The 14141-nt window shown below is 35.4% G+C and overlaps 1 protein-coding gene across 19 annotated transcripts in view; it reads right to left on the bottom strand.

Annotated features, from left to right (window-relative positions):
* The window catches only part of IRAG1 (inositol 1,4,5-triphosphate receptor associated 1), a 48652-nt gene that overhangs the window by 24979 nt on the left and 9532 nt on the right, over window positions 1–14141 (bottom strand). For 10 of the 19 annotated variants that reach the window (XM_071762601.1, XM_071762613.1, XM_071762602.1 and 7 more), the window contains 4 exons: window positions 5311–5408; window positions 4814–4908; window positions 2456–2509; window positions 1560–1709 (listed from right to left, as the gene is read on the bottom strand). In XM_071762601.1, the coding sequence (XP_071618702.1) occupies window positions 1560–1628 (69 nt within the window). In that variant the 5' untranslated portion in view covers window positions 1629–1709; window positions 2456–2509; window positions 4814–4908; window positions 5311–5408. Of the gene's footprint in view, window positions 1–1559; window positions 1739–2455; window positions 2510–4813; window positions 4909–5310; window positions 5409–14141 lie in introns of all 19 variants that reach the window. The other 9 variants (XM_071762605.1, XM_071762603.1, XM_071762615.1 and 6 more) reach the window with 5 other exon arrangements.

The raw sequence follows: 14141 nt of genomic DNA, 5'->3' as shown, positions 1-14141 counted from the left end.
AAGTGCTGAGCTTAGAGTTTAGCAAGTAAGCTAATGAAGTTTGATTGTAACTGCATCTAGTTGACACAGACAAGAGAAAAAAGTAATGGGACATCTTCAGAACAAAACAGATAATAGGCAGTGATTTGCAACCCCTAACTTCACAAGTCTCAACAGCTATGTGTTAATTTAAAATCCTCCCCCTGTTACTTTGTGTCTGAAAAGAACAATTTACCTAAAACCAAAGCATTTTGCACAGTTACCTGATTCGGGAATTATTGTAGTTTACTCAAGACCTACCTCTAAAAGGCCAGCATTACATATTTTTAAACCAATTTCAATTTTTTTTTTTATAATTAGTTGGTTGGAGTTCTTAACTTCTCCCATTTGACAAGCACGCCCTGTGTTAGATTCATTGATATCTGCTGGTTTTTCATATTTTTTCTCTTTGGGTATGTTTCACCCAGTAAGTCTTTTCTACTGAAGTACTCACCACATGGTTGAGTTAAAAAAATAACAAAAATCTTCTCAACCTAATTATGTTCTCAGCTAACAGTCCAATGAACTTGCATCCATCTAGGGTGTTTATCTTAAGCCAGGAAACTAACACTCAGCACAATGTGCAATTTAGATGGAATGCATGACAAATCAGTGTAGAGCTCACGGCTGACAATATTTTCCATCAATATTGAAGTAGCGGATGTTTTCACCTAAAGTGTAGAATACAGTGTCCTCAAAACCAGTGACAATGATACATTTTTAACTGAGGATGTGCCAGATTATAAATCCTCTCTTTACATGAGTTTGCACATAACACGACGATCTGGATAACCTGTGATTTTGTAATCACAGTAAGGTTCTTTAATTCAGCCAAGCTAATTAAAAAAAAAAACCCTCCACTTTATTAGAACATAAAATTACTTGTTATCATTGGTATAAATTATTCAGAATGGGATAAGTATAATCCCTTACAGAATTTTTAAATTTATCTGGAAATGTAAAAACATGTAGATGCCACAAATTTGAGTAGCAAAATGATGAGTGTGCCTGGGAAGCACCCATGAGTAGTTCTAGTATATATTCAGCTACTACTGTGACAATAAAGCACTGAGAAAGACTACAAACCAGAAACCAGATTTCTATCTTTCACACATACATGAATTGCATAGCACCTTCTACATCTGTAAAGGCAATGCCAGATCAAGTAGATCAAGATTACTGTGAAATACAAGCCTAAGTTGTTTTTTCAAAGGTTAAGGTTTTCTGCAATAAGATTACAAAGGACAATCTTGGCCAGCTTTGATATAAATGGTTCAGAACAGACACACACATAACCTCCCAAATCAAAGTAATGAACAAGTGAATCTGCAACTTTAGTTCTCATTCCTTGGTCTATAAAATACTTGAAGAATTCTAAGAATATCAACTGAAAAATCATTCATAGCTTCTTCAATTAACCAAAACACACTAGTACATAGCAGTGATTAGACATTATTTTATAAACTCCTAAATATACACAAACAGGTTTCAGCCTCAGGTTTCCAGCAAGTGTCAGAAAACACCTTGGTAAGAGTGCTTACTTTGGCTGGAGGAGAAATGTTGTGTTGTGCCTCTTTTGATTGTCCCTTGTCTTCAGGTAAGGTTGGCATGGTGGACAGTGTGAAGCACGTGGAACTGCAATGTGGACTAACAGGACCATGCACTGCTGAGAATATCTGTTTCAAGTTAGCCTGAAGGCATAAGCACTGTGATCAGCAGGCTGTGTTAGATGCCAAAAAAACAAGTCAAATCCATTTAAAACTCTGTGCTCTAAAACTGAAATCACTTTACAGTAAAAAGCAGTAATTAGGTTTAAAATTAAAAATGCTATCTTGTGTTTTATCAACTAAAGCCTTCAAAGTCAAGAGTAATTTAGTAAATACATTAGTAAATACAAAACAGATAATCTTCCATTCTTACTGCTATTTCCATCTCTTCCCTCTATTTTACAAATTTTTTTCATTACTATGACTGTTTTGGCAATGATCAAGCTACCCTCTCTAAAAATCCTCTGAGAAGGAAACAGCATTTTGAATATCCATAATATGCCTTTTAGTAACTAAAAAAGTTCTAACACTACAGAACATGATCTCAGATCTCAAAGAAAAGAGTAAAACTGGAAACCCAGATGGTGGCACTCTTCCTCTGAACAAGAGCAAAGCCTAGGTGAATTGTGCAAATACTTGGTGTACATATGCACAGGACAACACTGTGCACAACACTTCTGAAGCAAAAGAGCAGTAATGCCCAATTGGAAAAAAAAATAAAAATCACTGCCTATGAGAAAAATTCTTGTTATTAGTATCAAAAAAAGGAGCTCCTGTGAATTAGTATTAAAGCCTGCACAGTACTCTGAAGATGAGAAAATGTTAAATACTAATCCTCATAGCAACCTCATACATAGAATATGTATTACAAGACTTTCTATGCCACCTACCGGATAGCTAAGGAACAGTCCTCATAAACAGATCATTCGACTCCTTGGTGGTGCCTACAGATAACAGACAATGCAGTTAGAGACAATCTGGTACAGTTGCTGTCTGGACTAGTAAGAACTGACTATATTTCCTTTACAGTTAATTCACAGCTGTGTACAGAATAGAGCTATACACTTCAGTAGTGTATCAAGGAGGCACATACCCAAGAAGTATAGGTTTGACCTCCAAAACATGTTATTATTCTTTTGCTTTTCTGGAAGTCAAGATACATGGAACAAAGAGGTTTAGATGAGGAATTCTAAACACTTAGCAGTGTTGTAAGATTAACCTTCTACAGTTTTCCCTTCCATCTCAGGGAAGGGCAAAGAAATGTTTGTTTATTGAGGCTGACAAAACTGTCAAAATATTTGGGTTGATCAAAATAAAAATAAAAAATAAATGAAAAAAAAAGAGACAAAACCAGTCACAAGGAACACTGAAGCATCCTCAATAATGAGAAGTTCCACATCTTCTTTTCACAAAAAAAAAAAAAAAAAAAAATATTCTGTTGTAAAACCTACAGGGTGTATGAAAACTTTGGACTATAAAAGCAGCTAAGAACCATGCTCTTACTAGATTTATTTCACATTATATTGGAAACTTAATTTACATTTTACTTGAAGAGGAATACCTCACATGAATTGATGTAGAGGTAATAGGTTGTAAAAAGGATCTCTATACAAGTATTAGTGTGTTAAAAAATAATTATGTTATTAGAGTTCTTTAATAACGATAGTGAAAAAAATGAAGCACATGACATAAATAGGAAGGCTATGATAAAGTCCTTTTTGAGCAGTGAGCATATTTTTTTTCAGAGAAGTATATGGGGTAGTAACATGTTTCAGGCTTTTGCAGACGTTTTAAACCTGTTACGGGTGAATTTCTAGCTCTACTGCAGTAAGTGGAAGCTTATGTTTGTATCATTATTTTACACACCTCTGACTTCAAATAAAAGTAGATGAAGCCTTCTATGAATAGAAAGATTAAAAAATGTTTATTAAGGCAGAATATCTTAAAAGTCCTTAGTGTGATGGACATTTATGATTACATATATTTTAAGAAACCCACAGAGATTAGGTAGATAGAAGTAACATTAAACATCTGTGTGTTTCAACAGTCAAGTATTTTTGTATCAAACAGCAGTCACCAACTATTAACAATACATGCAGATGAGAGATAAGTAACAACTAAAAAAAGTGACATTTTCTTGTTTTTCATCTCTGTAATAAAATTCTGGCATCACACACAATTCCTGAGTTTTCAAGAACTCAAATTCAAACAACAACAAAAAAGAGAAGATATAAATCTGGCTGTTTATCTAATCCCTCCTAGTGTTTGCCTTGTGAATTTATAATGGTTCTGATAGGCTCAACTCAACAGAATGCTGGGCCTGAAAAAGCAGGAATGTTTCAAGGCATGGCCAAAGTGTATTTGCAGTCCTACATGGAGTTGTGTAAGCTATGGCATCAAAGTGGTTTATTCCTGGTCTGAGCTGAGTTCCTGGTACATACTAAATTTAAAAAAGTAATGCAAGTCATATTGGAAAAAAGAAAGAGCTATTAAGCACATCAAGTTTCAGTTCATTTTTTCAGATTTAAAAAGAAAAAAAACTTAAAAAAAAAAAAAAAATCATCAGGCTTGTCTAAGAATAGAAAAGGACAAATCCTGAGGTATGTTGTCTTAGAGATGCAGCACAGAAAGTACAGCCAAGTGAGAACGGAGGGTAGAAAGATGAATTTATGGCACCTTAGCAACCCCCAGATTAGGAGTGAACTGAGTTCAGTCTGTCTCTGACAAGTAAGAGCCTTGGTTTGACTTCCTTACAGAACTATCTTGCAAATAGGGAAACATTCTAAATGTCTGTAGTGATGATCACTATGAAAATTTCTTCTTCTGAGTTTCTATTATTATTATTATCCTGGATCTAAGCTTGGCTCATCTGCCAGCTGAACAGTCTTTGTAAAACTGTAAGCCAGTTTTATCTCCTTTCTGCAAGCATAAACATGTTTCCGTCAAAGAATGAAATGATATGTTAATAATACATGCAATATGGGGAGATACCAAAAGTAATTATTGTCTCTAAGTTACCAAAATGGCAGAGAAAAAAAAAAAATCTGCATTTCAAAAAAAGTCAGTGTGCATGAGCACATGTTTACATCCTAGTCATTAAAGCAATTTCAAGATTCTGTTATTTCTTTTGCTAGGCATTGATCAAACTCTGTCTGGCCTGCCTTTATCCTATGAGGGGATGTAATGAGATTACTGTAGTATTTTATCAGATAAAAATATTTTAAAAATAGCAAGATCTTCAAAATTACCTTTCAAAATTCAGGTACTTGTTGTGATTAACTCACATCACAATACTGGACATGGGAGAAGATCTACAATCTTAGTCTGCACAAGCCTTTTGCACCTACAAAATAAGTTTAAAAATTCTAACAAACTACCCATCTTATTCACCAGATCCTGCTTATTTCCACACTAAGTTGAGACAATGTAAAGAAAAGAAGCTATGGAAGAAGAGAGGATGGAGTGCTCTTAAACATTTTGGCCTGCAATTGTAAACTTACAGCTGAAAACAGTGAGGAAAAAAATTAATTCCTGGGCTCAGATTTGTAGTTAGATATAGATCAGTGAATGCAGAGAACTTTCTTTTACCACTGAGTAGGCTTAGAGTACAATCTCCAGGAAATGGTGATTGGGAGCTCTATTCCAAAAAAGGGAAAAGTATTTAGAGGCCCTTGGCTTTCAGTGTGTTCTCTCTGCAGCTCATTTTACCATAGTAGAGAAAGCTAAGTATAATCATTTAACTTACCCTCTCTGAGTCACAGCTGAGTACTGGGTTAGTGAAGACTTAGATAAAGGTGCTTAACTCCATCTCCACTGATAGCTTGGCAGTTGACCTCAAATGCACTGTCACATCACAAGGATACATAAAAAAGCAAAAATAAGCAGTCAGGAAAGCATTTTATTAATATTTCTAGACCTCATGCTGCCTGAAGTCAAGTCAAGCAACTCTCATTTGTCAACAATGGGAGCTGCATGCTGATGAACACAGATAAACCACGCAATTCAGGGCTTGTAACTGTTTTCTTTGTTATCCTACAAAGTGATTGCAAGTTAGAAAGGTATCTCTTTGCACTCCTATGGAATTAATGTAGCATTCTGAATTACATTTTGAGGCTTTGCAGTACTTAAAAAACACTAAACGTATTTCATTTAAAACATGCATCAGCAAAAATGGTTTATGTTTGCACCACAGGATAAGTTTGCAAACACAAAGCATGGTTATAAGATTTAATATACACTATTTATAGTACACATAGTATTTAAGATACATAAAAGTTTGTTGGCATACATAGCTATATCTCATTTTTTTTAAAAAAAAACAATGACACAACAAAACAAAACCCACAAAGTCAGATCCAGAAAATAATAATAATAATAATAATAGAGTTGGTTTTCATATTAAATACTTAAGCTTGCAAGATACTAAGATACTGCTTCAGTTAGCTTATCAAAACACAGTCATAGCCCCAGGTCTTGGCTTTATTGAACTTCATGAAGTTGGCATTGACCCTCTCTCAAGCCTGTCAAAGTCCCTCTGGACCCAGATCTCATATGGAAAGGACTGCCAAAGGGAGTTACAGGGAAGGACAGATCTGCCAGGTTCTTAGAGCAGAGCCTTCTCTCTCGCAGTCACGCTACTGCAAGAACCTGGAAGTCCACACATCCTGTGCTGCAGACAGCAGGAGGATTGCTGTGGCCTTAGAACCGAAAGGAGGTGGCAATTCCTCAAGGATGCCAGACCTGAAGGCTTTCACCCATCTGTTCCCATTCTCATGCAGTGGCTTGCATCCAGCATGACCTAAATTAATTTAGCTGGTAGCAGTTTTCAAGATCACTTTTAAGACATTCACTACAGAGCAGAGAGAACTACAATGTCCAAGGACTCTGTGGCAAAAGAGAAAACAATCCATCTTACTCTCCATCTCTCTTTTCCTATCTACACAGTCTGGTTTGGTCTCTTCTTGTCCTCCAAGTACACATGTAGTACTTCTTAGCTAAGGACATGGACGACTCTTCAGAAAGTAGAAGTCAAAGTGAATATGAAGCCATATGCTCAGTCTTTCAAAACACACTGCCTGTGTTTTTCACTGATCTTCCTGACGGTTTATACTCAAATCAAAGTACCAGTTAGAGATCTAAAATTTTAATTATGGTAGATCCTTGACCTCACAAGAAATTGCCTTCCAAAGCCACATAGCAAATCCTTGCTACACATTAGGAACAAAGTGTAAAAGCATGCCAGAGTAGATAATGAAATAGCCATAACTGCCTAACAGATCTTGCCTTCTACAAGTTTATAGATATGCTCCTTGCATTTTAAATTTCAACTAATCACTTATAAATACATTTGCTTTCTTAAGTTCAACAATTCTTTCCCTTATTTTGTGTAAAAAACAAAAAAAGCCCCCAAAACCTCACAAAGAGAAAACCCACAATATGAAAAAAATACCAACACTCTGCAATTCATAGATAGCTGTTTCCATAAGATCTGTTAACTTGCAAAAAAAAAAAAAAAAAAAAAAAATTATCCTATGTCGTACTGACCTCCTTCTTTTCTATCACTGGGCTTTCAGAATTACAAGAACATGACAACAAGCAGCAGGGTTCAGCCAGATGGCCTATAGGAAACCAGCTGGGTTCAACTTTGGGGTACTTGCAAATACATATGTATTTGGTTAAATTAGTTCAAGTGATACAGAGGAAAATTAAGATGTGATTTATTCCGCAATATGTAGTAGTTAAAGAATTCAGTCTACATTAACAAATCCAATGATCAGAAGACTGTCAGATCTCAAGGCAGAGTTGATAGCTTGCAGATTATTTTGGGCAGACTTTAAGGAAATGCAGTTTAAAGGAAGAATGTGAATGTGGAGTGAGTGGGTATTTGGCAGGAAGAATAAGGATTTATAAGCATAAGGAACAGCATATAGCAAAGTGTGAAGAGTGGGAGAACAGTACATGAAGTGTCATTCAGGAGGGTTGCTTAAAAGGAAACAAAAGCTAGAAAGTATGTGGAGAAAAAAACTTGTCTTATAACATAAAGGCAGTGACATTAAAATAGGAATAAATCAAAAAAAGTTGGAAACTTTTATGTGAGTAAAAAATGTTGCTCTCTTCCTCCCCCTAAACAACTTATTATTTGAAATAAGCAAGCAATTATTTTTTAGGAGGCAGCATTGTTGTTCTATGGTCCTGAAAGACCCCTCTGGTGTAGGACCTAGGCTTCATAAATCACTCAGTAGAAATTGCTAATGGTAGTAATAGTAATAATACCTGGAGTTATTATCACCAAGCATGCTTTGCCATAGTGAACATCATGGACTCAGTAACAGAGACATTTGGGTCTTTTTCTTCTACTGCTTCTCACAGATTTGGAAAAGCCTAAGTATGTTCTACTGGCTGGATTGCATGCATTATACATCACATTCTAGTTACACATCTATTTCTGTTGATGATGTAGGCAGAGTTTGGAACCTGAGACAATATTTTCTCAAACTGCAACTTGATGATATTCTTAGTTAATATAAAAAGAGAAAAAAATGTCTTGTTGGGAGAGAAGACATAAGACGAGAGAAAAAAATCATATGCTTTGATGCTGGTTCATTCTGTTTAAGAAAAAACTGAAAGCTGTTACAGTAAGAAGTATTTTCAAGTGCAATTTTTACATATAAACATTCTATAAATTTTTTTTTCCAGGACAGTTGAATATCAACTTTATATAATTTGGAAAAAATGACTACAAAATGCCTAACTTAGAAACATAAATAATTAGAAGGCAATTAGGGCAGAACACTATTGCTTAGTGACCCAGGAGTCTTGTTGCTAGTCATGCAAAAAACTTTCCAAATGAAGAAATAAAACAATTCTTTCTTTGCAGATTACAAAGGGTAATCCCAAAGGGCACACTATGTTGAAGAAACCAACCTTTCTCTGGGATCCTATAATGCAATTGTGGTCTTTCAAGGAGAGAGATTACACTCCACTCTCCATGTTGCATAGAGAAATAAATGGCAAAGCAGCTAAGTATTTTTTTCTCATTTTATGCTTGCTGGACAAAATCAGATTAATAATTGCTTACTTTAGTAACACATGCACATATTTGGTTTTTTTGCATTGCAAAAATCAACACACCTAAAAGAGCATGAATGTATCTCACTTCCTTGTTTATGACAAGAAATATGAGTTCAGGCAGGTCCACTGAGTTTTTTTTCAATATTGCTGTAAACCAGAAAAGGAGTAACTTATCAAGCATTATAAAGCATCAACTTATCCAAATAATCAGCCATTGTGTGGACTTTGACTGCCAACTGCTTATTTGACTAGAGCGAACTTATATGTTACTCCATGATGGCCAGACTAGAAAATCAGTTTTCAGACTCAAGGAAGTCTTCAGTTTTGAAGGTCATTTGGACTAATCTCCTCCTTGAATCAGTTTCAGCACTGAAGCAACTAGACTGTTGCTCTGGATTTTGTCCAGTTGCAACCTGGTAACTTCCAAGTGCAGAAATTACAGAATTTCTGGTAGATCTAATCCAGTGTGTTATTACCCCCACAGTAATTCTCCACCATGCCCTTATATCTGATCAGAATATCCCATGTTTTTAGCAATATCTTAAGTACTACCAGGCTGCAACTAGTTTCTTCTCCAGGCTAAGCAGTACCAGTTCTTTCCTTTAGCATTGCCTCACAAGATGTGTGTGTCTTCTGACTACCATAGTGGCTCTCCCCAGATTTGCTCAAATTTATCAACATCCTTGGGGGCCAAAAGCAGATATTGTAAGCCACATCTGATGAGAACCTATTCCTACTCATCCTCCATATCTAAAAATGGAGAGACCCTCAGGGAACTTCATAGGTAATGCCAGGTGACATGTAATCCCAGCAGTATGAATTAAGTGTAATACTTGAATCTAATTTTCAGCTGCTTTTTACATTGATCTGGTAGCTCACCCATCAAGACTGCAGTGTCTCATCTTGGATACAGGGATGTTGTATATTAGATCACTAGAATTGTTGCTTTTGCTAGAAACAGTTGGATTTTATGCCCAGAACACACATTGATTCTGCAGGCCTAACTATCTTTGAAGAAGGAAACAAAACCACACAGAACTCTTACCTCCTGCTACAACATCACAGAACTGTGAAGAAGCAATAACATTTAGAAATGCCATCTCATAGGATCTTTTGCTGAAAAAAAAAACAATTTTAAAGCCTGTAGCTACATTAATTTGCCTTGTCAATATTTAGCCTAAGAAACAGGTCATAATAATTAACTATAAAAATGTTAATAATACAAAGGATGACCACTCATTTCATTATTACCCAAAGAGAGGGAAGTTCTCCTTTCTCATTCAGGTGTGATGATAATGCAGAATCAGGGCCAAAAGCCCTGTTCTTGCTCAAAAGCTCTATTAAAGCAAAACAAGATTTTGCAAATATACTTTGCAGAAGGTCTTTTGCTGAATCATCTGCTCTTTTCTGTGTGTTGTGTTATTTCTTGCTACTGAAACTATGCTTCTTGGACCATATGAAAAATACACTGAAGAGTACCTTTCAGAATAACAGTCAGATTATTTCACACTAAGAAGTTCTTACAGTAAACATTCCCTAACTGATTTGTTTCAATCTAGATTTAATTTTTAAAGGCGGTGATGGCAAGAGGTAGAGTATTTGATGGACAGGAATTTAAAATCAAAGAACCACAACATCCAGAGGCAGAAATACCATCCTGTTACTGCTGAATTTAGCAAAGAAATTCAATGTTAGCATGGATTTGGTGGCTCATATGGAGCCACCAAATGTTTGCATGGATTTTGAGGCACATATATTAGCTGAAACACAAAAATTCCTCAGACTTGTCTTTCCTTTTCTGCTAATTGAGACAGTTATGGATTTCAAGGTGAAAACAATGAAGAGTATTTGATTTAATAAACTGAGGGCTGCATAGGTATTCTATCAGACAGGATGATATATTAATTAAGACTGAGGTAAAATACTTAGTGTGTCAACACAGAAACTGTATTGTTAAGTATGATCATGGCATGGCTACTCTTTTGTCTCACACAATAAAATATTCACTTGAATTCTTTAGAAGGGTATTTCATAATGCAGACACAGCACTGATTTAAGCCTCAGTCATAAATAGCATTTGGTGAGCTTTGTGAGATGAATTGCTTTTGCAAGCAGCCCATATTATGGTTTTCTACACTTCTTTTCAGCTTTCCAATCTGAGTCAGTGCATGTTCCAAACAAGTCCTTGAAATAAAAAAGTAGAGGGCAGCTGAATTCCAAGTGAAAGTTTTAATAGTGCAGTGCACCATATAACCATTACAACAAACTACACAGATACTTCAACTGATTACTTAAAAGTAAGGTTCTGACTACAGACCCTAGTTTGAAAATATCAGTATATCAGGAGGTAGTACCTGCAAACCTCCCTCAAGTAATCTCTGACTGCACCTACAACTTGAGGAGTCAAGTGTCCTGATTCTCTTCTGCTCTTAAATGCCAAACTCAGCGATTTCGCCTGAACCGCATGAGGCCCGATCCAGGAACAGGAAGGAGATTTCTATACTCACTGGCTTGCATCTGCTAGAAAGCTTATTAAAAAGAACAACTTTTAATTTACTTAAAAAAGCTACCCAATACAGAACACTAAGCTTTTAAGAACAGATGGTTTGTTAACCTTATTTTTGAGGGTTTTAACAATTGTTCTCCAAAATCCAGGAGTAGGAAAGTTAATAATAAAGATCAAAGAAAGAACAAGAAAGGAATTGTTATAGGGCTGTACCAAAAGCCACATTCTCCTGGGTTATTAGACAGCAGAACAAAGCTTTGAGGAAAAAACAGCTCTGCTCTTCTGGAATAGCACAAGCCAAATGTAGAAAAATGTTCCTGATGTTCAATTTGTCAAAATCTTTCCCTGATAACATTATTTACCCAACACCATTCCATCACTGATTTTGTCCAAGAGTTGATCCAAAAGCAAGGAACTAGCTGCGTATACAATCTCATGTCATTGGCATCTAAAAAACCCCACACTCATTTATTATGGTTTTAACAGAGTTGTGCATGGGGAGCCCTTAGAAGAGGTGTGCTTTAACCAGAGAATTACTTCTGCAGGAAAGAGAATTATAGACTTTGGGGTTTACATTTTATATACTAGGTTCTAAAATTTTGGCCTAAAAATATAACATGAGAATGGGAAAGATGAGAAGGGAGTAAAAAGAGCAGTTACTCACAGAAGAGAAACAGGACATATCATGGGTCAAGATTTGCAACAGAAATATAAGATCTCATTCCAGTTGTCCTCTGTTTCTTTCAGTGTGCACCATCACTATAGTAAGCCAATTAGGCACAGTTTTGCCTTTTTGTCATCTCAGTTTACATCTACAGTTTAGCTCAAGCTGCTAGTGGCTGAGGCTGTGTGACCTGTCTGTAGCTGCTAAGTCAACTGAAGTGTCTGCTCTAAAATCAGGAACTTAATTTAGGCTCTCTGAATTGCACTCTGGAGGAACCCCTCTCTTCTCAGCTGCCTATGGGGTAAACCTAAGGAGACAAACTTCATTAGGATAAAATGAATCTTTTTTCACATAACCCCTTTACTGAAGTGACTTCTGATTACCTTCCAAATAAATTCATTGGAGCAAGGGAAGGAACAGTGGGCTAGAGAGAGAGAGAGCTCTTGTACTTCCCTTAATCCTTAGTTCTATTGCATTAGAACTTAAATTACTGAGATATAAAAATCCTAATTCCCTTTATTAGTCTTCTATTCTACACAAATCCTCGGCCACAGTCATCAGGAAACTATCTTCCCAATAGTTTTGCCTCACAAGCAGAAACAAGTAAGATCTAGAGTTACTAAGTTTTCTATAAATAATGTATGTTCCACTACTATTTTTCCATATCCTTCATTTCTTCTTTAGAATACATAACAACTGACTACAAACAAGTAACACTTGCCAAGCTAGCTTAATAAACAAGACACACTGTGTGTAGATATATGCAAAAAACACTTTTAATTCTATCTAAAGATAAATTAATATCATTTATGCTGTTGATCTGTGTAAATAAGATTGTATCAAATTGTGTTGAAAATGTTTCTAAGGCATGTAAAGATTTTTACAGCACTATTTTTTTGTTGTTCTTAATGTTTCTTAGTTAGAACAATGTTTATTTTAATTTCCATGGCACTTAATGGCAACCCACAAGCCAATTGTTTTGTTTTTATCCCTCCTGAAGAAAAAAATAAAAAGCATGTTTTTATAGAACAAAGAGGATAAAGTTACTAAGTGAACATGCCATTTTTGTGTTTTAGTTAAAGGAAATATTTAAATTAAAGTCAGAGCCAGCTATGATTTTTTTTCACAAAATTCTCATTAGCCAGTTGACTTAAATTATTTTCTGAAGAAACAGAATCTTCAAAATAAACAAACAGTACAGCTAAAATACTTTCCATAACAATTCATTTGCCAGCCTGAGTGAATGGTACTACAGTTTTCTATCACTTATGTAGAAGAAAAAACACTTCAGTTCAATACATGCTAAGCATGTTTCTAAACTAAATTGAAGCAAAAAGCAAAGCCAGTCACATAGATTGTTTGAAACAAAACTAATACATTGACTTGAACATTGTTCTGCAGAGCTTCATGAACATTCAGTGACAGAGTAACCAATTATGCAATATTAGTGCTTTGCTATTAAAGTTACATTTTCTTCAATTTTTTCAGCAGACAAGCAATGGAATTTCATGTAGTTACTCATCAGGTACATACTCTGTCTTTATTTCCACAACTGTAACAATCCAAGATCAGGCATTAGTCACCTAACATTTCTAGCCAATTTACTCTGCAAAGGCATGCAGATGTTATGCAGACATTCACAAAGCTACACAGTTATAACCACAGTTATTCCCTTACTGTGATGGGTTAGTATTGAAAACATGCTGAATATGCTTTACATTACTCAGTCTTTATAACTGAGCAGAACATTGAAGTTTCACCAATTTAAATCACTTTTATCACACAAATGCAGAAGGAAACACTAGAACCATGTGTTTATCCAAGTGAAGGGTGCAACAGTTCAGTTCTGAATTATTCAGGTCTATTTCTTCATGTAATATTTCCAGTGTATAAGGGCACACCTTTCACTATATCCTGCAGATATTTTGGAAAAGCTAAGGTTTTTTGGTGTTTCTTTTTCAAAAAACCTATTTAAGAACCTCAGAACATTCAAAATACCAGCAACATAATTCTTCAGCTTTTTTACATAAATGCTTGCTAATATGGCTAAGATTTACCACTATATGAAGAAGAAATGATCACTCTCCAAAGCATCACTCTCCAAATGATCACACCACAGTGAAAGTGGCCACTTTATCACTCTTTCACCTGTTTATCAGATGTTAGTATTGTGTACTACTGCTTTAGGATAGGTGTTAAATATTAAATTAAATACAGTAAAACTCATCATGTTATCTAATAGTCACTGTCTGGTCTTCTGAACTTCAGAACTAAATCTCACTTTTGTCCAATACCCAAACCATACTGCAGTTACATAAAGAGTTTTAGGGTGTTC

The sequence above is a fragment of the Heliangelus exortis genome, chromosome 18, assembly GCF_036169615.1.
Source record: "Heliangelus exortis chromosome 18, bHelExo1.hap1, whole genome shotgun sequence".
Classification (NCBI taxonomy): Eukaryota; Metazoa; Chordata; class Aves; order Apodiformes; family Trochilidae; genus Heliangelus; species Heliangelus exortis.
Note: the sequence above shows the minus strand (reverse complement) of the source record. Positions and strands in the feature narration are given on the sequence as shown.